We start from the raw sequence: 26,207 nt of genomic DNA on the forward strand, positions 1-26,207 counted from the left end.
GCCGTCGGGTCACCTCCACATTGCCGAAAACAAGAACGGCATTTTTAACCGAGAGGTTGAGCTCATTTTACGACATGCCCGTCTCGTGTTAAAACCATACTCGCCTTTTCGCTCACAAAAGTACTTTTTTTGCCGACTTCAAACCAGGTGGTTTTACAAGAAAGACTCCAAGTGCGAACAACTGGCACGTGGAAAACAATCCACTATCTGACAAAGAAGCAATGGAGGCCAAACATTTTCGTACTTTAAACGATCTTCCCTTGTTTCCAAGGCGGCAGCGAATTTTAGCATCAGCATGACCAGTCAAGTAATACTTACTGCATTGCTCATCGCCAGCTGCACCAACTACGGCACCGCATTGAGTAAGTTGCCGAAAAAAAACCTTTCAGCCTTCTTGGAGTATCTGTCAAGAACGCGAGAAAAGCGTGGCGCCAAGGCGCGCTAACGTAGTGCCCCTGGCCCCAAGCATTAAAGGTCCTGTTCGGCAGAACACGGGGCGTCGGCGTGACTGAAAAATCCTGATTAGTTAAGAGGGTAGTGACGTAGAAATGTAGGTTCCAAATGATGTTTTTGCCTTTGGTACTTTTCAGGTTTTGACGTATCCAAACGCCTGAACTTGCCTCAATGCATTCCGTATTACCTTTTGCTGTCTTACCTAAACTTGCTGTAGTAATGCATTCGCCGTTCATTAGCTGGCTCACCTGCGCTTGCCGAAATGTTATTTGTTCTGACTGAAATATCCGAATACTTGCCGCTGTGGTTTCTGTGAGATCATGATGGCTCGCCTCCGCCTCCCACCTGGGGAGAGGAGGGGGAGAAGGGGGGGGGGGGTTATTTTCGAGGGTAGCTGGCTTTCCCACTGCTGCCTTTGAATTCACTTTCATCGTCAGTTTTTCGTTCCGCTGCTTCGTGGACTGCAAATGGGTGGAGGCCTAGCGCTGAGGGTGTCAGTAGGTGGGTTGATGGCTTTTGTCTCTACTCGAGGGTAGAGTTTGGTCGGTGGATGATGGATAGCCCCTCTGGAAGGCGAAGGTGAGCGGGGGTAGGTTGGGGAGGGATCGAGGATGGCGGTGGATAGGTGAACAGCCCGCTAGCTACGGCAACTGCTAGTATATAGTACGGCTTATACAGTAAAAAGTTATGAAATGAAGTTATGCCTGAAATCGCATCCAGGAAGTGAACAGAATTATGCCTCTTTCGGCGGAGCTAAATAATGTATGACAAAGGTGCTGCAAATAAGTGTTTTTGCATATTCCACAAGCTTATCAGAAAACGCTTTTTCTTCAGTTGCACGTAACCTGGGATGATGAGGTTAAATTTGCTAAAGTTACTATCTTTTGCTGGCCTTCAAGCTTTCGCATGGCGCATTATTATGTTCTTACGAGGATGTGCTAACTATACTCGAATGGGAAGGGGGCAAAATTATTTGCAGGCTCTTTCAAACCTCGATGGCGTCCTTAGGCTGTGGTTAGGTGCATTTAGGTTGCATACGCTAGAAACTATATTACGTCTTAATTTAGAGCCCACCGTTACGCAAAAATTTGCTCCTTTTATCTTAAACTCTTGACAGTGCGGCACCTTCAAACCCGCGCAAAAAGAGGCGTTTTGGCAAATGTATTCTAAGCGCGACACTACACCTGCGGCACCCTAGGGGTGGGTGGCACTACTGTAGTTCGCTAAGGTGTATGTTACAGTGGCAGCGAAGCTTGCATCGAAACCCATGCGTCCAAAACATGGCGGCTCTTGGGCCTTCGCGCAATCTCTGAGGTGTACGGGAGTTTACGATAGACAAGGAACAATCAGCATGATACATTATTTTGGAGGAGAAAAAAAAACTGGCGGGAACAATTAAGCTCCGTCATAAAGAACTATAGATACCAAATATTACCTTGCGTGTTTCTTCTTTCAAACGATGCGTTAGACATTGGTATACATCGGGCAGCTCTTGACATTCGCCTACGACGGCTAAATAATTTATAAATGAATTTCTTCTTGACGCTGTGTCGGTTTCAGTTTGACCGAACGATGGCTGTGACGTGTAGTTGGAGTTTAGGTTACGTGAGTCACGTAAAAGCGGCAATATAACCAATGATACATCCTTCGTTGTAATTCTAGCTATTGATACAGGCTTATTTCAGCGCTGTAGTGAGTTAAATGATGGCATCATCGTTTATATTGCACTTTCTTGTGCCTCACATGACCTAAATTTCAACTACACGTCACAGCCATCGTTCGGTTGATGAAACTGAAAACATAGCGGCATGAGTCAAGAAATTCAATTATAAATTACTTAGCGGTCGTAGGCGAATAAAGCGCGGGGATCCATGCATTCTAATGTCTAACACACTTTTGAAAGTAGAAAACGCAATAATATTAGGTGTCTGTAGTCCTTTAAGGGCAGACGCGATAGAGTTAATGGGATAATGCCCATATATGCGTAATTGGTAATCCTCCACTTTACACTGGTAGATCCTTAGGAGTCCCCATACCACCCCTGGCCCAGTGGTGCAGCGGTTAAGCGATGCTCCACTTCCATGCGGTGGCAGGTGCTGCCACCGGGGGCGCTTGCGCGGCCCAGTTTGCTCTTCCAGATCAACCTCTGGCAACCAACCATTTATTTAACTGCCACCTACCACGGTGGTCAGTTTGCTCACAGTCCGATGGGCACGGTGCGATGACGACACAATGTCACGTGACCCAGGTGGGTCACTTAGTTTGCCGGAGCAGCCGTTAGCTCTGGTCGCCGCTGCTGCGAGGCTTCAAGAGGTCGCCGATGCCAACGCCGACGCCGGAGAACATTTTCTGACATGCGGGTACTAACGCTCTTGCGCTGGCAGGGCAAGAAATAAACGTGGCATTAGAGCATGCATGTGGAGAGTACGTAGACATATTGCTGTGCGCTTCCTGCGAACGCCAATATGGAGAACAGAGGGCCATGATGGAAAAGAACTCTCGGCTTCGATTCTACCCGACGAGCGCATCACTTCGTTACGTGCAGTAGTAGGGGAGCTAAAGTGGATACACCATGAATTATGAAAGCGAGTGTCTGTGGCAAATTATTGAACTACAGAGATCATCCGTTTGGTTTACTGAGTCCTTCTATAGCGACAGCAGGTCGTAGAAAGTCAGTGAGAAACACTAATTCACGAAAGGCTTACCCTAGACGTCATTACAGGTTAGTCCCCATGCGTGCAGCATGCCAAAGCGTATAGTAGAAGCAGATTGCGTCGGAGCCTAGTACCCAGGAAAGCAACAGCCCCAACGACTTTGACTTGCACTGCTACCACGAAACAGATGTGAGCGCCACTGTAAATGAAGAGCGATTTTCGCGAAACTCCCATAACTATGCGGCATGGAAGACTCAGCTCACAAGGTAAGAAGAGATGGCGGAGCAAAATGAGTATCATGGAGAAGCACAACGGCTAGCAGGACAGCTTCAACAGATTGAAGAGGTTCTGCTCAAAGCACCTGGACGTATCACTGAAGTGCAACATTGCTGATATAGCGTGCCACGCAAAACAGCCAGCCATTAACTCTCAGCTAATAAAATCTGCTAAGTGTACTCGTTGACGGTAGTAATTTTTTCACTTTGAGCACAATTTTCCATCATTTCACCCAGCAGCAACATACACAATCATTCGTTTTTGCAGCAGGTCCCCGAAATAATCAGAAGTCATTGTGAAACAAGCACTTTCCCAAGGAATAGCCCCGAATGCATAACCCACATTTCATGTCTCCCACAGAGGCGTTAGAAGACTACGGCTGTGTCAGGCACATAGTGAAGGTGACGTTTAATCAATCAGAACCCCACCGACATTTTAAAACTGTTTCGGGGCAGTGTGATGCCAGCAAAGCAGTCGCCACTTTGGTGCGCAGCGCCGTTTCCTGACATGCCGTGCGCTCTTCGTCTCGAATTCCGTCGAGCCCCTCACGGGGCAGAGGACTTCGAAACCCGCGACTGGAAGTGTGTCAGTAAAGGTGAAAAAAGAGCCATGCACACGCAGCCCACCAGTCCCTAGCAGCACGAGGACAAAAAGTCACAAATTATTTAAATTAATCGAACTACAGGATGAAGAACGCAGTCATGTTACGTGCTACAGGGACCGGTCAGGGCTGGCAGTTAGCAGAATAAGCACCATTTTGTAAGCCACATTGTTGTTATGATGTAAAAACGCTTGCAGTTTCTGAGAAATTGTGTCTAACTAAATCAGCCTAAAAGCGCGGTGACTAGTGTAACATTTTGTGAGCTAAAAACAAGAAATATCTGCTTAAATATTTTTATTAACTCTTTTTTTCGGCTTAAAATCGCATTGCCACTAAGATGATGTCGCTGGCAATTTTTTTTAACCGCATTGAAACTTCGGCTTCATGACCTGTTTCATTTCACCTGCCTTGCGCGCTAGGCTGCCTAAAATTCTTCGCGCCCATGCAGGTTGGCGGGGAAAGAGAAAATAACGGTATCTTCGCATAACATTAAGCACCGAGGATGAAAAAGAAAATAATATGGCGTGTCATCAGTTATCGGAGAGCTACTATACTGACTGTAATAACTGCATTCATAGCGACTCACCGAGAGATATCTGGATACGTAGAGCCTTTGATAAAAATATGCAGCCCACCAGGTTTGCTCTTGGCCATGGTATGCGACTCGCTTTCCGTCGTCTGCGTTCCAAATCTCTTGAATGTGTGATAGGATGTCGTTCTCACCCGTACGAGGGTCTCTATGTAGCGCCACTGCAAGGCTTACAAGCGAACCCTTTCGGCTGTATATTCCTGACAAAAAATATACCCGGTCTTTACAGTGGACGTGGTTACGCTGACGATGACAATGTATGCCTGACCACATCGTCTGCTGAATTGGCTATCTGATAAAGGTAGCCAAAGTTAACGGAGTTCGTTTTGTTGATATTAAAAACAGTCGCGAATGTTACGTAACGCATTAGTTTCGCTGAGAAGCGCTTTGATTACGAAAGCGCTAGAGACAGGAGCAGAGTGTGGGATCGCCTGTGTCCACACTCCCGCCGACGACGGTGACTATAAGGAGGGAGAACGAACGTCGTTTTCGCAAGCATAGCTTACACGCTGGAGGCGGACAGAACATTCAAGGCGTCCTAATCAACTATTTATCCACTTTTCCCCCGAGTACCACCCATGGTAATCCAGGACCGGCGTTAAAAAAAATACTAAAGTGCATTGCGCGCGCTCCAAAGCTTTTATTTCATAGCAGAACCCAGAAACGAAGAAAACCCCTAGCGATGTCGTTGACGCCTGCGTGGACTGCTCGCGTCTCGTAAAAATAGACAGAAAGCCACTTTCGTTCAGCTGGCTTCAACAACCGGCTTATATGCCGTTAATAAGCCAACGCAGACATCTTCTGACAGAGTAAACATCGCCCAGATTTAGATTATAGGGGTCCATATGACGTTACAGATGATGTCACTAGTCGAGCTGGGGGCTCTGGAGGTGCGAACAGCCGCCCTGCGGGCGCTTTTTTCTCGCAAAATGCAAGTGTCTGTGCCCGGCTGAAACGCCTTAACTGTGGTATAAAGGCGCCGAATTGCCCTTTAAGGGACCTGACAGACGATTTCATCCACAGCCCGTTTGCGTCCAGAGAGATGAGTTTGGGGTCCCTACGCCTCATTCCCAACTGCAGTCGAATGATGCGAATGTCGCGGATTAGTTCAATCACCGTAATAATAACGCCACTTTAGCTATGAGTTCAAGAAGTCGAGCAATGTACCGTTGTATTAGTGTGCCGCAGACAGATGATACAAGCCAGGCCTCAAGAACGACCAAACGCAATACGCGCATTGGAAGGCGATGAACAACCGGAGAGCGCTACGCAGAACTCGCCGAAATTAAAAATTGGCGCTGCTGTGCAGACGATACAGCCAGATGCTTCAGTCGTGAATCGCCACCACCGGAAGCCTTGACGTGCCATCGGAACTCATGACCACTGCCAGCCGGCACCTACAGCTGTGTTGTGCTCAGCGAACACTGTGCCACACCACCTATATGACGTTCCGTAACGGGTCGATATATATATATATATATTTCAGTATCAAATCAAACCGTGACGAAACGTTATATTTATATATATATATATATATATATATATATATATATATATATATATATATATATATATATATATATATATATATATATATATAGAAGAAGGGGTCACAACATTGCAATTATCTTCATTTAATACCGACAGTTTCGAACGGAGGACCGTCCTTCCTCAGGGTATAGGAAGGACGGTCCTCCGTTTGAAACTGTCGGTATTAAATGAAGATAATTGCAATGTTGTGACCCCTTCTTCTATATATATATATATATATATATATATATATATATATATATATATATATATATATATATATATATATATATATACGCTTCGTTGCAGGAAACATTTATTCAACTCGACGTTTCGATCGGAAGACCGATCTTCTGTAAGCAGTCAAGTACTTCATGCTCTCGCAACCTATATATATACAGAAAGCAAAGATACCTTTGTGCATAGATCGGGCTAATGGCGCGGCGACCACTGTGTGCTCGTGATTCGCTTCACCCGACGAAGGTTTACAATCTGGTCGTATATTTGCGTTCTTTCACGTACACAAGAAGCGGCCGACCAGCCCAAATCGTATGATCAGGCGAAAAACGGGACATATGGCCGAGCGAACACCAAAGAGGGAAAAAATGAACCTTCGATTTATTTCGTGAAACTAACTAAATGCGACGTAGGTGCGCTAGCACAGTCACTTCACTTAACTTTGTGTATCTTCGTTAATCTTGGTGATTGTGCCGCCAGGGTGAAATCGGGGGTTGAATTTGGGGAGATCAATTTTATTGATGCGGAGGAAGTTCGAAAGCATGATCACTTTCGACTACGCTTAAGCAGTAATGAGGAGAACATCAAACACTTTCGTTATAACCAAATCTTTATTTATGTCCGGGTTTTTCGTTACATTTGAGTCTTATGTCACTTCATCCTCTATCTTACAAGACGAAAGGAGAGATTCCCCTCTCTCTGTTTTGCCACCTGTCAACTGTGGAAGGTGGCAGCTGACTCTTCCGTAATTAACCCCCAGACAAGACGGCTTTTTCGCTAGCGATGCTCTAAGCCCAAATGCGAATTCGGTGTGCAAGCACTTCGTTTTTTGCTTCCGTTTCGTTTTTCGGATCCACTGCACACGGATGGAAGTTAGCGTGAGAGACGAAGTTTAGCATGTGGGACGTTTGGCTACCGCGGTGGCACGGTGGTCTAACGCATTCGCCAGCAAAGCGAATATATTCGCGCCGTCTCGGGTTCGAAACCAACTCGCGGCCGTAAAGTGTTTTATTTTAAGTGTAACTGTGCTCCAAGCCTTCATTCCCAGACAGGACGGCTTTTAGAGCGAGAACTCTACTCCCCCTCCTACAAAGCTGAAGGTCATGTGGCTCTGAAATTTGACCATCAAACCAGGACGAGCGGCGGCTGGGCTCTGACGTCATTCCACGTGACTGGTCCCGCCTCGCCACAGCCGCGCGCGTTGAGCCGACGCCGCTCTCCTCGCAACTATCGAATCACGTGACTCGCTGGGCCTCGCCACAGTTGCGTATGCGGAGCCGACGGCTCTCCCGCAACTGCCGGAAATAGCATGACGCGCCGTTCGCTATATAAAAGCCTGTGACGTCACGGGTCACAAGATAGTCTTCGCTTTAATAAAGAAAATCCCAAGCCAAGCCACTGATATGAAATAAAGTTTAAGGAAAGCTAAACCATGTCTAACCATGCTTGACAGAGCTTTCTCTCATCTTACTATGTTCAGCCGGGCTGAACCACAGCTATTTTATTTTTCGCTAGCGAGGCACTCAGTGCTAATCGCATTTTTTAAAAAAAAGCTCTGCTCAAAAATCCTCATAAATAAGATGATATGCACCCATAGTGTTCTGTAATAAACCAATGCAGAAACTATATGCATTACGAGCGCGCATTACTATAGCAATGCACAGTAATGCCTCCCAAGTGCATTTAAACTAGGCACGTGCAAGACGGAGTCAAGCTTTCGGAAACTTGAGATAATGATGTGTAGTTGGTAGTGCTCGCCACATTCAAGAAAATGCGATGAAAGGAAGCTCGATTACATTTATCCAAGCCACGTGGCATGTGGAAATCTAAGTTTGTGTGGTAACAGCGAACGCGACCGCGTTCACGGCAAGCATCGTACCGAAGCGCACGCAGGCAGCCCTACGCAACGTCAGGCAAAAGTCTCGTCCGTGACCCCTAGAAAGTGCGGTGGAAATGCGATTACGTGATCAAGTGCGGGTCGCTCCGGTTGCCTCATCAGTGTGAGCATTGCCCCCATGCTGTAGCATGCAAGCAACTACTAGAGCCCAACGCTGGGGTGCAATCCAGAGAAATACTTATGAAGGCAGTTGATGCAGTTAACATGTTGCATCTGCTTACCCGTTGGCTCCAAGAGATTGGAATGCCGCCCGTGAGTCCGTGAAGACCAACCATATGCTTGCTGATTAGAAGATGGGTGAGATCTGTGGCAGCAGCCACTGCCAGATGACTGATGCCGGTATTGTGATCGGCATCGACGAAACCCAGGCGCCTATTGTAAAAGAGGTTGACGTAACAGAGCCGTAGGTGTATGTGGCAGTACGCATTTCGTCGATGCAGGCATGCTGAAGGGCAACATACGTTACAGCTGATTCTGGGCTGTGAGGCCAGCATTAAGGCCCAGTGAAAAAGAACGCTTGCTCCGCTAAGGACCGTTGATCTCTGGACTGCAGATGTTTGCCAGTCCGCGTGCCCAAATATGGAAACATTACTTCGCTCAACAGCTGAATTTATTAAACAGGTAGGGGATTGGCGCAAGCTAATTTTCAGTGAGAAAACCTGTTGAATAAAAAAAATACGGATCGCATAATCTGACGAAAAATGAACGGCACCGACCAAAAAAGAAAGATGGAATGACGTTTCGGCTCCCACACGGGAGCCTTGTTCACAATGAACAAGGCTCCCGTGTGGGAGCCGAAACGTCATTCCATCTTTCTTTTTTGGTCGGTGCCGTTCATTTTTCGTCATGTCCCATCCCGACCAGACGGGCTTACGTCAAACTCTTGACATAGCATAATATTTAAATGCAAGTTTCAGTCGAATTCTAAACAAGTACTAACGCGGTCTCTGATTGCAGCCTTTACGCACGGCTGTGGCGAATGTGGGTGCGCGCACTTGAGCATGCTATGAAAAAGTGGCAGTGGTCATGATGATATACCTTTCTTTGTCTTTTCCTTACACTGCTGATAAAATATACTCGTACTCAGCGCTTCGCTTCCTGAGAGCGTCGCTTTCGAACGACAAGCTGTGATAGTGCCTCACATTCCTCGCGTCTTCTTTCGTGTTCTATCTCTTGCCTGTAACCATTTTGCGTTCTTCTTCCAAAGCGTCCGGTAGCCAACCGGCATCCGTGGTTAATATATTGTTCTTTTCATTTTCTTGCACCCTTTTCTACTTATTCCAGCCTGTTGCCAATATTCCTCTGGAATTATTCTACCGCATTATGTCGCTGTTCTTTATTTACAAGCTTGCCTGGGCTTTTAGAGTGCGCTTTTCAGCTTTGTGCGCAAGTGTACGGCGTTCCCTTTAGCTTGAGGACTATTCAGTTACAACCCCACTGGCTCTAGATGCCACTGAAACTTTTTACATCGACAAGATGACCTTTTAAATTGCCATTATTAAGGAATACAGCGCAAAAAAAAACGGGGCAGAAGATAACAGACACACGCGAGCGCTGACTGGTAACTGGATGCATTTACGTTCAGTCACCAACTGGCACAAAAACATATTTTAATGCTTTTTAATGGTATTTCAAAGCCGTGCATCTGAACGTAAAGGTTGGTGATTATAGCGAAAGAGCATTTTTCGAACCGTCTTGAATTGCACTTCCCCGAATAAAATTTAACAGGAAAAAAGATATTCAGCGTTTACAGTACTTAATAAAACGTTTTCTGGGGGAAAAAGTTCAAAGCCCCCACATAGCTGCAGACTCCTTCTGCAGGCAGCTTGGTTATGTATTTGTGGGCGTCGCGACGCGCCCGCAACGTTGTGAACAGCAGTGCTTCGCTCTTCAAGGCGCAGATAAATATACCTCGTAGTCACAGTGACCAGAATTGTTTTTCAGAGCCAGATTACTTTATAGGTAAATGTTTTCAGAAATTGTTTTCGAGAACTGGCATGCATGGAGTTTATGCCTGTTTCTTTTTTTCGTCAGCCACAATAATAACAAAATGGACATAACAGACCACACTCTGCAGTCTCATGCGCGCGAGCTGGCGATTGTTGATCCGAAAATAAATTAGATTGATGACCTCTTGTGCGTTCCAGGAAGACCTCTTGGACTCTTGAACTCAGTGGTTCTCAAGTGATGCTACGCCGGAATGTGGAGCGCAAATGCGTAGGAAATGCGGCACAATAGTGAACCGCTGAAAATCGCCTCGTGAATATCTTTAAAGTGAGCGCTCTATAGGGAAAAGAACTGAGATGCGCGACATCGGCCGGGGGGACGTTCGCAAGCGGTGACCAGTGAATGCGAGCAACTTGTAGCAGTTTAGTTGCTTCCGACAAACTTATATGCCCCAGTACTGATGATTTTCTGCAAGACACATCTGAAAGCGCGCGGAGCTAACGCATGGAGCTGCTGTCCCTAATACTTTGACAAATACCGAGCCAGCTGACACTGTGCTGGTGACGCTTACGAAATGGCAAAACGAGGAACAGCAACACTGACTTTCTACAGTGAAAGGAAGTGCGAAAACGCGCAGTGAAAATGTACGACGCTTTTAGTTTCCAAAGCGATAAACGTCTATCATGTTGCCAAACAACGCGAGCGAACTTTTAGAAACTGGTGCTTAGTGCCTTTTACTATTTTGCGGCTGCGTGTATAGTTTGTCATAGCGAACGCTTTGCGTCAAGTCAAAAAGAGATTTTAATGTTTGGCCCGCATCTATAAATGTTTCGTGCAGGAAGGCCTTAATGCAGTGATATCATTGCTCGTTTGTGGCCTGTACAGCACAAAGAAAACAAGCCGGGTTTTAATGCAAATAGAATGCCCGCACAGATCAGCGAGCATTAGCGAGAGCAAGCATAAACGCCGGGGCTTTGCTATTGCCGTAGTCTTACGCTACAGGATAAAGAAACGTTTTCCTGCGGACTAAATACACGCTTTAATACGTTAGCTGCGAGTGATAATGCGATGTTCCACTCATGCTGTCGAAAAGGGTGTGGTCGCCTATTTTAGAGGCTTGTATGCGCAATACGTCCTTCTGGCGGCAAGAAACCTGCCACTGCTTCCGAAAACTTTTGCACAGATTTTATCGTAAGCATTTAGCCGGGTACCATAAAAAAACAAGCGGCTTGAAAAAGCGCAGACGACATTAACATCAACAGATATAGATGATAATTAAAGAAAGGTTGGGGTAGCTGGTGCTAGTTCATAATGCTAGAGCCGTTATCTGTGACGTCCTTTCCCTTCTGCCTTTGCGTTTTCCGCGCGCTAGTTACAGTCTTAGTTAAAGAAGAGTTTTCGTAAGTGGTTCGGAGAGGCTTCGGGATCTGTGACAGCGTCTCATTGCTACGTATTGCGCTTTTTTCGGTCTTCATTTTTCTCAAACCCAAAATTCAGGACTCATAAAGTTGCCCAAATCTGATAACATCAAGGAACGTAGCAGCGCCCATCAAAGAGGGAACTTTTCGCACCACTGAAAGTTCACCACAAATGACAGTTTCTCACATCCTGCAAACAAGAAAATAGAAAAGCTCTTGCTTCTTCTTGCCTTTTTTCATTCGTTTCGTAGATCATGCAATTCGAGCTATGACTTCGAGCAACACTTTGCCGCAAATATGGTTCAGTCTTAAGCGCGGCCCTTACTTCTGGTGACGACACTCTGTGCAGTCGCCTTGAAAACGCTACATCGCTTAAACTATAGCACGGTATTTTACGTTAAAATAGCCATTCTCGTGTAATAAGTAGCTCCTTATTAGAGTTGTATATATTCGCGTTACGGATTCTGCGCTATGCTTCAAGGAGAAGTGGAATAGTCGAGTCAGATTCATATTCGGTATGAATGTCAGGGGCGAACGCAGCTATTGCATCGCGCGCGCACTAGCAGCGGCATATTCAATGTAGCACGGGATCATTTCACACGGAAACGTTGTAGCCCATGAAATAACGGGGCTCTTGAGAAAAACGGCGCCTTAAACGGAGGACGCTGTGAGGCTTTGCCACTGTGTCTGTCTTGTTGCAACGAAGCCTCCTTTAAGTAAACGGCGGAGTGCATGGGTTTTTTTTTTTTGCTTTTTTTTTTTGCACGGGTCTAGTCAGTAAAGAGGAGCAAGGATTTAACAGCGAATAGAATAAAAGAGAGTTAAAAGAAGGAACGCTGATGTCGTGAGAACAAGAGCAGAAAGGCAAGAGTTTTGCATGAATGGTCGACGTCGGCCGACGAACAGTCAATTTACCGGCATGTCATACTGTTTCGGCGACGAGACGCCTAACTGGCAGCAGGACTGACACTTAATATAACCGCGAAGAAGAAACTACTTAAAAGCGTCGATCATGTCCCATCGATGATATAAACAGGGTGTTTCACCTAGGACTTTACAGAATTTTTAAAAATAAGCTTTTTGAGTTAGATCAGCACTTTTCTCGGCATAGCACAACCAGCGGTGTAGTACATCATAATATAGCTAAGACGTGTTAACTAGCAGGCTGGTTAACTAATATTGAATAGTTTACTTTTTAACTACTACTGTTAGGCTCCTTATTATTGAAAGGCGTGTAGCCCACTGTAGGTAATATCCATACCAGTTTTCAGAATTTCGAAAACGCGGTTACCCTCGGCGTTGTGGCCCAACAAATTGACTGCATTGGGCCAGAAGACGTGCTGTTTCGAGAAGCTTACAGGCAAAGCAACCTCTCCCGTGCACGTAAGTCGTAGAAATAGCCGAAATTTGTTGGGCCACAGCGCCGACGGTAACCACGTTTTCGAAATTGTAAAAACTGGTATAGATATTATTTACTATACGCTACAAACCTCTCAGTAATTAAAGCGCCTAACAGTAATAGTTAAAAAGTTAACTATTCGTTATTAGTTAGCCAGCCTGCTAGTTAGCACTTCTTAGCTGTATTCTGATGTACTACACCGCTGACAGTGCTGTGCCGAAAAAAAGTGCGCTTTTACCTCAAAAAGACTATTTTTAAAAATTGTGTAAAGTCAGGTGAGGCACCGTTTATTGTAAAGCATGGCAGACAATATTTTGCAGGGCGTTATTTTGAAGATAACCTCGTCCCGAAAATATGACGTTGCCTAGCACCAATTATCATTAAAGCAATAATAAGGCTATCAGTTCTTGCATGCCGATGAGTTAACAGTATTAATGATGCCGAAAAAAAAAAACAGTCAACAAGACCTTAATGTAGCCTAGCTTCGGCTGTAATTCAAATCAGAACGTCACTGGAAACCGCACCAGCTTTGATATTTAGACACTTGCCTACAAAACTCAGTTCTAAATTCTGGGAAGTTCAGACATCCCGTTTGCTCATACGAAACATATTTGTGTCTGTTAAGAAGTCAGCGTTTTCTGTACTTCGAGACGTCTTTCAAGTTGCACTTAGCACAGAAATATTCCGTGCTTAATGCATTGTTTACAGTAGAAGCCAGTTTTTTCGATGTCAGCGTGTACAAGATGCCTTAAAGGGCCTCTAACCACGTTCCGGGTAAAAATTTTGTTGCACACAGATGGCTGAGGCATCAATAGAGGAACGCGCTACCACAAAAAATTTCCTCTAAAGAGTCATAGGTACAGCAGTTACAGCGATCGCAACCAAGCAGTTTCGCCACGCTTCTTTCTGGCTTACGCTTTTAAAGGCAGTTTCTCTCGTACGCCAAAGTCTAGCCCTCGAAAACGAAGTTTCACCTTCTCCTCCTTTTTGAGGGGAGGCACGAAGCCACGCAAAAAGCTCGGTAGACGAGCTTTCGCAGGTGTGACGTGGTATATGTTTTAGGTTATGCCTTAGGAGACCTAATTAACGGCTTACTGACGCAAGTAAGTGACTGATATGGAAACTTCATGACAACTGTAAACGACGGTTAAATGCGAGGTATTTGTAAGTGGCAATAAGAGTAGCTGGAGCGTTAGTTAAAGAATAACAAGCTAAAATCAAAGAAGCTTGATTAGTAAAGCAGGTGAACTTAGTTGAGTACGTTGTCACCATGCTCCTTAGAAAATGTATAATAAATTACCTTGTATTTTTTGTTTGTTTCCAACTGTGGAATCCGCAAAAAGAAGCGACTTGTCAAAGATCGTGTTCGTAAGAAGCCAGACGCGTGAAGAACGGTCGCTATTTCGTTGCAAATGACTTCAGAATACTGTAGTTAACCTACATTACCAGCAGGGGCTCATCAACGTTATTCGTTTAAATCCGGCAAGCCACTAGCCTATCGCAACGGCGCAGTCAGCACTGCATTTAAAAAAAAAAAAAGAGGTAGGAAAAATGAGGTGGAGCTCTAACTGTGTTCGACTTCCGGATGAAATGGTTGGTTGAGGAAGAAGCCGTGGGTTTTACACTACGTCAGCCAACTTTTCTGGGCGGCGGCGGGAAACGGGGTTGCTTCTGACTTCAGCTCAATCAGCCAGTCTCTGGATATGCCGCTGGCCTATTTATATGTCCGGTTTCACCATGTCACTCGTGACGCTACAAACAGTCATCCTCCCATCTAATGCGCGGCGAAGGGCTACATGGCGGATGCGAAAATGACAGTCTTTCACCTTAAACACTTTCCTGGAGCCCGTTTAGCGTTGTTCGAGTACAAGACAGGTGTTATCTGACGAGTTGAATTAAAGGGGGCAGTTTTTGCATCAAATTATTGAGAAACGGTTTAAACAAACTTTGATTAGTTGTACCAGGCCACCAGCGCGAATAGGGCCTTTTTTTATTGTGTCGCACATATACGGCCTTCAACAATGCTGGCTTCAAGCTGGCAGGGCGGTGCTGCCATCTCTCGAGCTCATGCGTTGTAAATGTTTGAGCTAGTGCAGGGTTGCCCACGGAGTATCGTTCTGTTTCACCTACCTGTCTTTCTTCTTCGTCCCTAATTATAGAGAACGCAATTTAACGAACTATTACGCACTCCTGACCGCCGGCATAAACTGGCCATCTTTAGTACTAGGATACCAAAAGGAGTTACGCCGACGCTAGCTTGAAATTCCCTTGGTGCGAACGAACAACTTCCAAAGCAACGTTCGAAGAAAGACAACGGCGATGCGAGCGGAAGGCATCAATAAATGTTGGTTGTGAGGTCACCTCCGCGCCACGTTTCAAACCCGCCCCCTACACCGATTGCAAGGCAGGGTGGAAAATTACTACGTTGGCGACGGGCTTGCTCCCCAAAGCAAGAGTCAGTTGAGTGGGCGCTGGCTTCCAGCATTCGTTCCGATAGATAAAAGCACTTTCTTGCTTTTATTGTTCTCTATTTGAAGGCAACGCGCGACCGAAAGAGTTGAATACCAGGTAAGAAAATAACTATAATGAAACTTTGAGTGCGTAAAGGAATGAAAAAAGGGTTCCACGTTATCACCGCTAATACGCGTTGAATCACCGGTGCGCGAACAGGTGAGCCAAAATGAAATAACCTATTCTCTTCATTTCCGAGCGACGACAGAGTAGTGGATATGCGGCCTCTTGCAGTGATGTTTGCGTCCTGTAATGCTATTTCAACCACTTCCTGCATTGTGCGGAAAAAAGCCTACTCTTCCTCCTCCTAGATGGCGTCAGCAGTTTCAGTCACTCACGCAACCTGCGTGCCTGCGCACAATGGGCCGACGCTATTTCGGCGAGCCTGTTCAAAGCGCAAAAATAAGGGGAAAAAATGACGTGAGTCGAGCAACAATGGCCCGCGAGGCCTTTCTTCCGGAAGCAATGAACGCGGTCTGATGGACGACATAAGTCGCCAAGATCCGTATAAATCGACAGATAACCCGCGACCTCGCGTGTCCAAGAGCCGAGCGCCTTCGCCCAGTGCGGCAAGTACCTGACCCCCAGTGCACTCCCACGCGCTTTTTCAGCAATCCCCTGCACCAAGTAGGGCACGTCAATTATCACTACGAATGAGGCGCTCATTACCGGGCCCCGTTACTCGCGATATATGACAGAACGGCTCTCCATTAGGCGCGCGGTGCCGCGACGGCAGCACCGTGAGTCCGGCCGGGCCGTATTTGTGGACTATTCGGCGACAGAGACGACTCGCCTCATTTCCCCAACTTTTTCCGCAGCAAATGAGCACCTGGAATCAGCTGAGGACTCGCCTGAGCACCGCGGCGGTACTGCGGGAATAAACGAACACCGCCTCAAAAGGGCGGGCGCAAATGATCCAGCAGACTTCAATCCATCGGGGAATATTGGCCCGAGTAAGTACCACACGGCGGAGCTTTGTTTTGTTTTGTTTTCTTCATCTCTCTTCATTTCACTGCCTCTTCGTTCCCTGCATATCATCTCGGCGCCGTTAACTGCATGAGAAACTACCGAGACTCATGAGCTGCGTTACGGTGAATGTATCAGAAGGTGGCGGCCTGCAGGCCAACTTCGTCTGCGTACGCTCTTGCTTCGACGATGCACTTTAGAAGTTAGTTTTCTTCTTCGTTTTTCAATAAAGCTACGCACAGAGTGAACCTGCCCCTGTAAAAACATTTACATTAATCGCCGTGCTGTCCGAACTTGGACGGCCTGTTACTGGCTACTTTCTAAGATACGATTTGTGGGACTAACAGTGAATTGATAACGGAAGTTCCCCGGGAAGAGTCATACATTCTGTGGCTGCGATAGAGATCTGCGTGTCAAACTACTTGCGCAGCCTAAGGCGGCGCGAGCGAGAAACAGAATAAAGTGGCCCGTTTCCTTGCCGTCCGCTCGTCGGTGCCCGGAGTTCAGAACAGAGAAAGGAGACAGCACAAGAGGCCTGGCTTAGCCACAAGTGACGCGACATCAAGTGGATGGGACGTTGTCCAAGCCATTGACTAAGAAAAAGACGTGCTCAGAGTATTTAAGCAGCGGCCGACACAACCGTCCTTCCGTAACGTTTGTTTCTGAAATATTTCGCGAGCATTGCCAGTGAGCAGTTTAAACGGTAACGGCACGAAGTTGAATGCAGAACTCGGGACATGCAACACGCGAACTAAATAGATTTTGAACAAGCTATTACTTCTTTTATTTCTAATAAAGTCGTGCACAGACACACGGCGGCTTCATTTTAGTCCAGAATCGGCGTGAATGAAATTGGTTGGTACGTGGAGATTAACAGGGATCCCAAAGCTGCACATGGGCTTTAAAAGATGACCTATAGGTGGAGGGCTCCGGTTTAATTTAGACCACCTCGGGTTCTCCAACGTTCACTTACATCGCACACGTGAATGAAATCAATGCATGGTGCCGCCATTTCCACGTAACGTTTTCGACCCACTTCCCGAACCAGAAAAAGAGCTCTAAATATTTCCATTGGAATGCTTAGCTCCTGTATACAGCAAACAAGGGAATGGAAAGTGGTGTTTCTTAATGACATACATGACGGAAGCTAACAGTCGCCGAAAGCAAGGAGCATATGGGGTATCTTTTTTTAATTTGTGGTTTTTCATCAATGGGAGATTAATAAAAGCAGAAGAAAAAACAACCACATGCCGCCGGTGGGATCCGAGCCCACAACCACCGAATTTCGCGACCAGTGCTCTACCAACTGAGTTACGGGTAATACAGGACGTACTACATTCGCGGCTATCGAAGACGGTGTCGTTGGTGAACACTCTCAAGGTTCGGTTACATTACACATAAATACCCCCGGAAGCAGAAGATTGGACAGCCGTCGCCGTAGCCGAGTTGGTAGAGCATCGGACGCGAAATTCGGAAGTCGTGAGCTCGGATGCCACCGGCGGCAGTTGTTTTTTCTTCTGCGTTCTTATCAATTATCTTTAAGTGATTGATTATTTACACTATTAATCTCCAATTATTTAACACCACAAACTGAAAAAATTGATAGGGGCTTAACGTAGTTAAACCGAGTAGACCTGCGAAAGCAGGTGTTCATTCTTCAATTGGAGGGGGCACTTAAACTCCGCCTTAGGGGTGTGGCGTGATATCTTTAGAGGGTTAAAGCCCCTGTATTCTGAATTGGTAATTCCTATTTGAGCGTCATAGATGGCGGCGAGTCCTCATATACCACCACCAGCGCAGTGGCGCAGTGGCGCAGTGGCGCAGCGGTTAAGCGATGCGCCACTGCACTGGCAGGTGGCTGTTTCTATCCCAGCCACCCGTCGAGATTTTGGGACCGCTGTTGTTCTTCCCGAGCAACCTCTCGCGCAGATGGCACGACGCTCGTCCGAAATTACCCGAGCTTACCCGAGTTACTACCCGAGCTGACCCGAGTAACTCGAGTAAGCTCGGGTAGTAACTCGGGTTGCTAGGCAGCGGCACAAGATCGTACGTGCCGTTTTTGCCAATACGCTTGTGGCGTTAGCTTGTGGTTAAGCGTTTGGTTTAGCTCGTGCCGGCTCCCTGGCCGGCACGACGCCGTCATAAGCTGTGAAATCCAGAGCCTGTGCGAGGGTGGTGCCCTCTGGGTGTGCAGGCGACAGGCGGCAGCGGCTAGGCGCCATCTGTTGGAGCGCAACTGAAGCGGTTGCTAGGCAACGGCGACTCAAGGTCGTTTGGTAGCCGCACCGCCACGAGCATACGCGACGAGCCGAGCTGGGCTCCAGTAGTGTTGCTTTCGCAACAAAAAGAAAACATCCCCTATGCTCTTTGGTTTCGGTAACTGTTGGCTTCCCTCAGTATACAAAGGCATTTTTGCATTTCGCCTCAGTCGAAATGCAGCCACCGGAATCTAACCCGGGACCTGTGGACCCATCAGCCGAACGTCATATCCGCTCTGACACCACGGCGGATAATACCACCAATTTCAACAACAGTAAGATTTGGCCTACGCAATACACTCCAGAATGCGTGTGGTGCGGAGAGATAGCCAACCTCTATCACTCCAGATGAGGCTGTCGGGAGAGCCCGATAGAGCCCAAAATTACAAACCCGCCAGTCGAGCAGTGGGAGGAGCTTCTGTCCAGCTCTGACCCGCAAGATCAGTTTGCGCTGGTTGAGCGGGCCGAGGAGGCAGCAAGAATCAATGGGATCCTGTACCTAGGAACACCATCTGCTGCTAGGAACACACCAACCGCTAAACCCCATCCCATTTTGTGGAATAAAGTTTTATACTACTACTACAATTAACTTTTGAGTTAAATATATATGACTCGTCCGCTCTTGATGAAGGCCGGTTTGTGATGCTCGACTGTCTCCGCATGCGCCTGGTGCCTCAATGAACTTCGTCAACAGAAGGGAAAGTACTGAACTGCGAGACTGAGGGCTATAAATGCATGCCCATGGACAGCTGCCAGAACTGGATATTCAAGCCCTTTATGTTCGGCTGCCAGCCCGGCGAGGCATGCTGCGAAAAGAGTGAGTACAGTCCTTTCGTGAACCTTTCCACGAAAAGTGTCACGAAGACAATTCGTTTAGAGGACCCTTGTCAAACTGGCACGCTTAATCGCGGTTAGAGTAATCGCGGCTTCCGCTAAAAGTGTTTACTACTGTTCACACGGAGGAACCAATCACGGTTACGTCGCTAACCACGGTTATCAAAAACTTAGTTGGGCGACCTCGGTTTGCATTTGTAACCGAGAAAGCGGCGGCGATTATGGACGGGTGGTGCCCGCCGGCGTCCGGTTACGAAAAGAACACGAGCTGGCCCGATTCCACAAAATACATTTTCCACATAAAAGCTCGTTTCAAGAGCAACACATTAAAATTGGCAATGGCCAAGTCCTGGAGTATGCATATCACTATATCGCCTATATCACTATATCACTATATGCATATCACTATATCACTATAGCAACTATATCGCCGTCCGCATAGCGCATTCCGGATAGTGGAGGCAGTGCTCCTTCGCCGAGCCCAGACCGGCCAGCTTCTATCACCAGCGAAGTTGCACCTCATAAACCCGCGCTCATACCCGACTCCTCAGTGCCCGACGTGCCCTGCCAGAGGCACGGCCGAACATCTCCTGTGGAGCTGCCCTACCTTTGACGCAGTACGGGAGAGAGCACTCAAGTCCCTGGGCGGGCTTCGACCTGGAACCCTGCAGGAATGGGTCGATCCGCCATCGCACATCGGGCCATCAGACGCACTCCGGCTCTGGCGAACTTTTCTTTCCTACTTCAAGGAAGATGAAGGGCCAGGCCATCACTTCGCGGAGCCGACCTCGGGACGACACTACCTCGAGGAAGAAGCGGACATCGGTCCCCCACCCGCACTCCGACCTTCACCCCCACCCCCATCCTCACCCCCACCCTTAACCACTCCCCCACCCCAACCTCCATGAAGCACCTTAGTTCTGCCGCAAGGTATCGGCCTACTAAATGCAGAAATAAAGACGTTAAAAAAATTGGCAATGTCTAGAGTGCCATCCAACGGCGCTTTTATACCCGCTTCGAGTACCCACCGACGGCGCGACAACAGAGCTCTGACAGCCCCATCCCACGGTTCCCAAGTAACGCATTTTATATCATCGTAATATAAAAAAAATTATTGGATCTAAGCTTACCGGCTTAGCGCATTATTGAGCGAAAGCTAGTTGGCATTAGCGGTCGAGAGGTCTGGAGTGGCAGGCCCATTTTGACGTGGGCATCTCATAGGCCCGTTTTGGCGTCTATACGCTCACGTGCATACTCAGTCTTCTTCCGCTTGCAATATTCGGTTCGAACGCGTTCCTGGCAGACTTCACGGATTAATGTTTTTAAGAAAAGGAAATGACACGGTAATTTCTCACTTCTATGAGGACACTTCAACCGCGCCGTAAGGAATGGGAGGAAAGTAAGAGTCAAAAGAATAAAGAGAGAATAGGGCGCCGTAGTGGAGGTCTCCGGAATAATTTCTACCTTTCACGAACTTCAGGGTCCCTTTGCACCGAGCAAATAGTCTAGTTCTCACTGTTGTCTTATTCGCAGTCTAAACCCTCCATTGGTTTTGAGGAAGAGAAAGGCGCGTAACTGGTTCACTTGGTCAGCGCACACCTCAATCGCGCTCGGAGGTGGCGGTGGTATCCACGTACAATTTGAGGCAGTTATGCGCCTTTCCTTTTCTCTAGACTCCATTAGGTTTGAGGAAAGGAATGGAGCACAACAGGTTCCCTGGGTCAGTGGACATTTCAATCACGCTTTGAGGTACGTAGCGGTGGTGTCCACCTAACGCGTTACACAGCTGTCATTGTGCCCCCTAAATTGCTTATATTAGATGGCTCGTTCAAAGCTATTACAGCTGTCGCTGTAAAAGGGCAGGCCCCTGCCACAGCACTAGAGCAGGAGACAAGTTCGTAACGCTCAGAGCACCGGATGCAATGGTGCCGCCTGCGAGCGCGGTGGACGACGGCCCCCTGGAAGTGCACTACTCCCTCATCGTCGCTGGGCCTAGGTTGCTTCGCATCGAAGTCACAGCGGACGGAACTTGGGAATTGGTCAACGCTACAGTAAATGTTCCACTCAAGGCACTGCCTTGCTATCAACAACATTGTCTGATAACAAAATAAAGACATGACTGATTTCAGCAACGCATCGGAGCTAGCGTAGAAGCCTACTGTGTGGTGGAAGCAGAACGGGTGAGTGGCGCCGCATCGGCGGAAGCTGCTTTGCGGTTGTAAGCGGTTAATGTTGTGCCATCGAGGTACTCCCGTAGCACTCGCCACCCGTTTCGTGACTGAGCGCTGCCAGCTCTCTTGGCGGTAGCGAAGACTCCGAGTCAGGCGTCGGTGAGACTACGAAAAACGCTTTATACACTATATACAGGGCGTAATATAGTACAACATCGGCACGGGGGCCAAGACCTACACAACGCGACTGTTCTCGCACAGCGACGACGACGGCGAGACACCAACGCATCACACCACCCGACTCCACTCGTAAGCAGCACTTGACTCACGGTGGGTCGGTCTCCTCTCCAAGCAGCAGCGATGGGGCTTATAAAGCCTGAGGAACGGTGGTCACTCAAAACTGTCTAATGCAAAGGCATCACTCGACGGTAGTCCGAGAGGTCCAACCAGCGACCGCGCCGGCCACCCGCTTCAAATTTTGCCGCGCGCGGTGACATCCGGGGGAAAGGGAAACCGGCGCCTCGCTGCCTGGCAGCTTGCGGCATGTCCGAACATGTTGCTTGCCGATGCTTCCCCTTAGGACCCCGCTGCTTTCCGGCGCAGCGCCGTGGCTTGTCAAGGGAGCGTTAGGGCGCCGTTGCCTTGCGGCGCAGCACCAGGGCTTGTCAAAGGGACGTTCGCAGGGGAAAGTTTGCGGCCTGCAGAATTGGAATCCGGGCGGGTTTCCCGGCATAACAGCGGTTCCTTATATCGCCGTGATAACTTCTACAAGCAACTTGATACGGGTCAACAATCCTCAAGAAGGATTCATTTTTGACATTTCTTTATCCCGGGGATTATTATTTGCCAGAACAACAAATTTGAGCACACTTCTCTGACGGTGGCGTCAGAGATGCATCGCAGAGAAGTTGCCGGCGGTGTTGGCTTGGCGCGGACGGCCAGTCGGAGGCGCGGAGGTATACAGCGGTGTGCTGCCACCGTGCGGCGTTTGAGCGCACTGTTTCCGCGCCGTCGGACGTCACTCCAGAGCCTGCGTTGTCAATAATCAAGGTGTTTACAAATGCAGCTTCGTTTTTTCCGGTCATGCGTCACCCCCTTTGTTGCACCCAAGGGACCATTTCAATTAAGTGGCGAAATCCCTGTAAAACTAAAAACTGCAATAGTTATGCCTCTTCATAAAAGCGCTGCGCGTAACAAGATTGAAAATTATGATCCAATTTCAATTTTTCCTTCTATTGTTCAAATACTAGAAAAACATTTATTATCAACTATCACGCGTTTTCTAGATAAGCACATCATTTTTTCGCCAACTCAGTATCGTTTCCGGCCGGGGGAAAAGCACTCGCATCCTCCTGGAAGATTTCTCCGATCAGTTCAATACAGCTTTCGACAATAATGAAGTTGCTTGTGCGCAAGGCTTTCGACAGTGTTTGGTTTGGTTTGGTTTGGTTTATGGGGTTTAACGTCCCAAAGCGACTGAGGCTATGAGAGACGCCGTAGTGGAGGGCTCCGGAAATTTCGACCACCTGGGGTTCTTTAACGTGCACTGACATCGCACAGTACACGGGCCTCGAATTTCTCCTCCAGAGAAATTCAACCGCCGCGGCCGGGATCGAACCCGCGTCTTTCGGGCCAGCAGCCGAGCACCATAGCCACTGAGCCACCGCGGCGGCTTCGACAGTGTTCAGAACGGTCTGTTGTTCAGGAAGCTCTTCTTGTCAGGATTTCAGGTTGCCTTCTGGTCGTTGTTGGCAAATTTCCTTCAAGATAGGCGTCTGATTGTCTCGGGCTAATTCGTTGCGCACCCTCAAGTATTAACGCTGGGGTCCCGCAGGGCTCAATACTTAGTCCGTTATTATTCAATACTTTCGTAAAAGACCTCCACACCATGATACTGCTTCCCTTTATCCATACGCCGACGACACGGTGATTTTAACTTCTGCCAGCAGCTATTATGAAGTGATTTCTTCTTTACAGTCTGCTGCTACAAACTCTATGGGCTGGTTTTGAAATAACCTAATTAGTATTGAGAGACATGGGAGAGACCTTTGCTCTGCAGTGGGTGTAGTCAGTCTGATGATGATGATGATGATGATGATGAATTAGTATAAATGTATCTAAAACACAAGTAATCTGTTTCCATAACTGTTTAAGAAAGGTACTCTTTTTACTATCATCTCGCTTTGCATTGGTCAGACTGTTCATCTTGCTCTTGTAGACCATTAGAGTATTCATCTATCCTAAACTATCTGGGTTTGTACCTTGACATCGACCTTTCTTGGAACACCCACCCTGCTTACGTTTGTAAAAAACTTCGCGCCGTATCATGACTACTGTACAGCATCAGATATTTCATGCCCTTATCGGTAAAGAAAATGATAGCGCACGCTTTAGGCTACACTGTATTGCGATATGGAATAGCAGTTTACGGACACTGTGCTGTTCGCTGGGACAACCGAATAAACGCTATATTGTACTCCCTCTTAAAGAACATCTCTTTTGATCTGAGCCTGAATGCAGACGCAGACCGTTTCAAAATACTTTCGAGGCTGAATTTCAATAATCTTTTGGTGCATACGGTTTTTTAAAACACTGTTAGTGCTATGATTTATTAGTTCCATACGTTTCCTCCCGTTGCTTAAGGCCCGAAAACCGTTTTTGGAGTCCTCGTTGTTCCACAAGATACCGCACTAGAATACGCGCTCATTATGTTCCAACCTACTTCAATCAACTACCTCCCAGCACATTTCATATGAAAACGAAACACAAGTTAAAAAGACTGCTAAGGCGTATCTGTTTGTAAAGGCATATTTTGCTTCTTTGGCTACTTGTATTGCTTGTGTTTGTCCATGCTCGATACCTTTGTACCAGGAAAGCCTGATTAGTGTACGATTACCTGTGTCACGGTCATTTTGCTGGCACACATTTGCTCTGTTCTGTGTTACATTATGGTCATTGGAAGTTTCTCTTCATAGACATTGTATAAATTTTAATCATCTTTTTACTTTATTTTCGTTTCCTGTGTTCGCATTTCGCTGTTTTAGGTGTATGCTTATGCTTTTTTGTGGTTTTTGCTGCCTGCCAGGCACTGCCGCTCAAGCCAACAACGGCTTGTCAGGCCTGAATATATGTACTGTTTTTTTTAAAGCAATAAAGTATTATTATTATTATTATTACCATCATCATTATTATTACTAATCGCTGCCTTAACCGAGAACCGCGATAACTGCAGTTAAATTTTATAACCGAGGTTAGTCTGCCCGTGTGACTAGGGTACAACTAGGGACCAACTGCCGTATTATGGTGAAACAAACTGGGGACTCATAAATCTTTTGCTGGGCCCAGGTTTTTGTTAGGCACTTTGCACTTCTTGAAACAAACTTAGTGGATATGAAATGTTATAGTGTTCTATAGTATGGTCTTTCATGGTATCGCATTCTATGGCATGGAATTCCATATATGGTATGGTATGGTATGGTATGGTATGGTATGGTATGGTATGGTATGGTATGGTATGGTATGGTATGGTATGGTATGGTATGGTATGGTATGGTATGGTATGGTATGGTATGGTATGGTATGAGGATTTTTTCGAAGTTTTTGAGTTGATAGTCACATAACACACCTTACAGCCGCTCTCAGCCGCAACAAACTGTTTTTGAATGCATCGAGCGCAACCACTTGGAAGGAAGGAAAAAAGAAAACCGAAACCAAAACTCAGTTCATGTTCAGGAACGACGCTTCGTGTGAAAGGGCAATGACGTTAAGAATATAACTAGAAAAACACTCTAACGCGCGTTTGATGGCTGAAGTAGCGACTGGAAAGGATTAGTCGTTTCAAAAACTGAAAAATTTGTTAGTAAAGAGAGGATCGGGTATTAACGTGCGGCGAACATAAGTGACGTCGAAAATGCAGTGTTACCCGTATAAATCATCTGATCGGAGGCGACGGAAACAGCAAACTTTAAGGGACTCTGAAACACCCCCTGAGGAGAGTACATAAACTCATTCAATCACTACATTCTCTTGTCATGAAGACCTGAGCCAAATAATACATTTATACACGCAGCAAAGAACCTACAAACGCGCGCGGATGTTGGCGAGCCCTTTCTGACGACTTTTTCATGCTCCTGCATAATTCTGTGCAGAGATGGCCATTGGTTAGTTTTTTTCAGGTGTCACGAGCTACCATGGCGGCGGGCAGTCAGCAGAGCCGCTCCGGCGGGTCAGGACGCACCCCCCCCCCCCCCCCCGTGAAATTACCGCGCGAGGAGCGCCGACCTTCGATCGTGAAAACAGTGAAGAAAGGAGAGGGAAAGGCGGGAAGGCGGGAAGGCGCTGAAATTCAAATTTTCACTCTAAATAACTCAGCTTTTACAAAACGCTTTTAAAAAATTCTTGCTGAAGGATATCGGTGGAGTGGCACCCTTTAACATCCCAGGAATACCACAACTTTTTGAGAGCCC

The 26,207-nt window shown here is 47.1% G+C and overlaps 1 protein-coding gene across 1 annotated transcript in view; it reads left to right on the forward strand.

Moving 5' to 3' along the window:
- The first annotated feature begins 8,530 nt into the window (after nt 1-8,530).
- Nucleotides 8,531-26,207, forward strand: part of LOC149350919 (uncharacterized) — a 30,323-nt gene continuing 12,646 nt past the window's right edge. Inside the window, exons 1-3 of the mRNA XM_089575577.1 lie at nt 8,531-8,576; nt 16,331-16,465; nt 19,431-19,553. Of these exons, the coding sequence (XP_089431703.1) occupies nt 8,531-8,576; nt 16,331-16,465; nt 19,431-19,553 (304 nt within the window). The remainder of the gene's footprint in view (nt 8,577-16,330; nt 16,466-19,430; nt 19,554-26,207) is intronic.

The sequence above is a fragment of the Amblyomma mixtum genome, chromosome 3 (genome assembly GCF_055824585.1).
Source record: "Amblyomma mixtum isolate Tamu chromosome 3, ASM5582458v1, whole genome shotgun sequence".
NCBI classification, from domain to species: Eukaryota; Metazoa; Arthropoda; class Arachnida; order Ixodida; family Ixodidae; genus Amblyomma; species Amblyomma mixtum.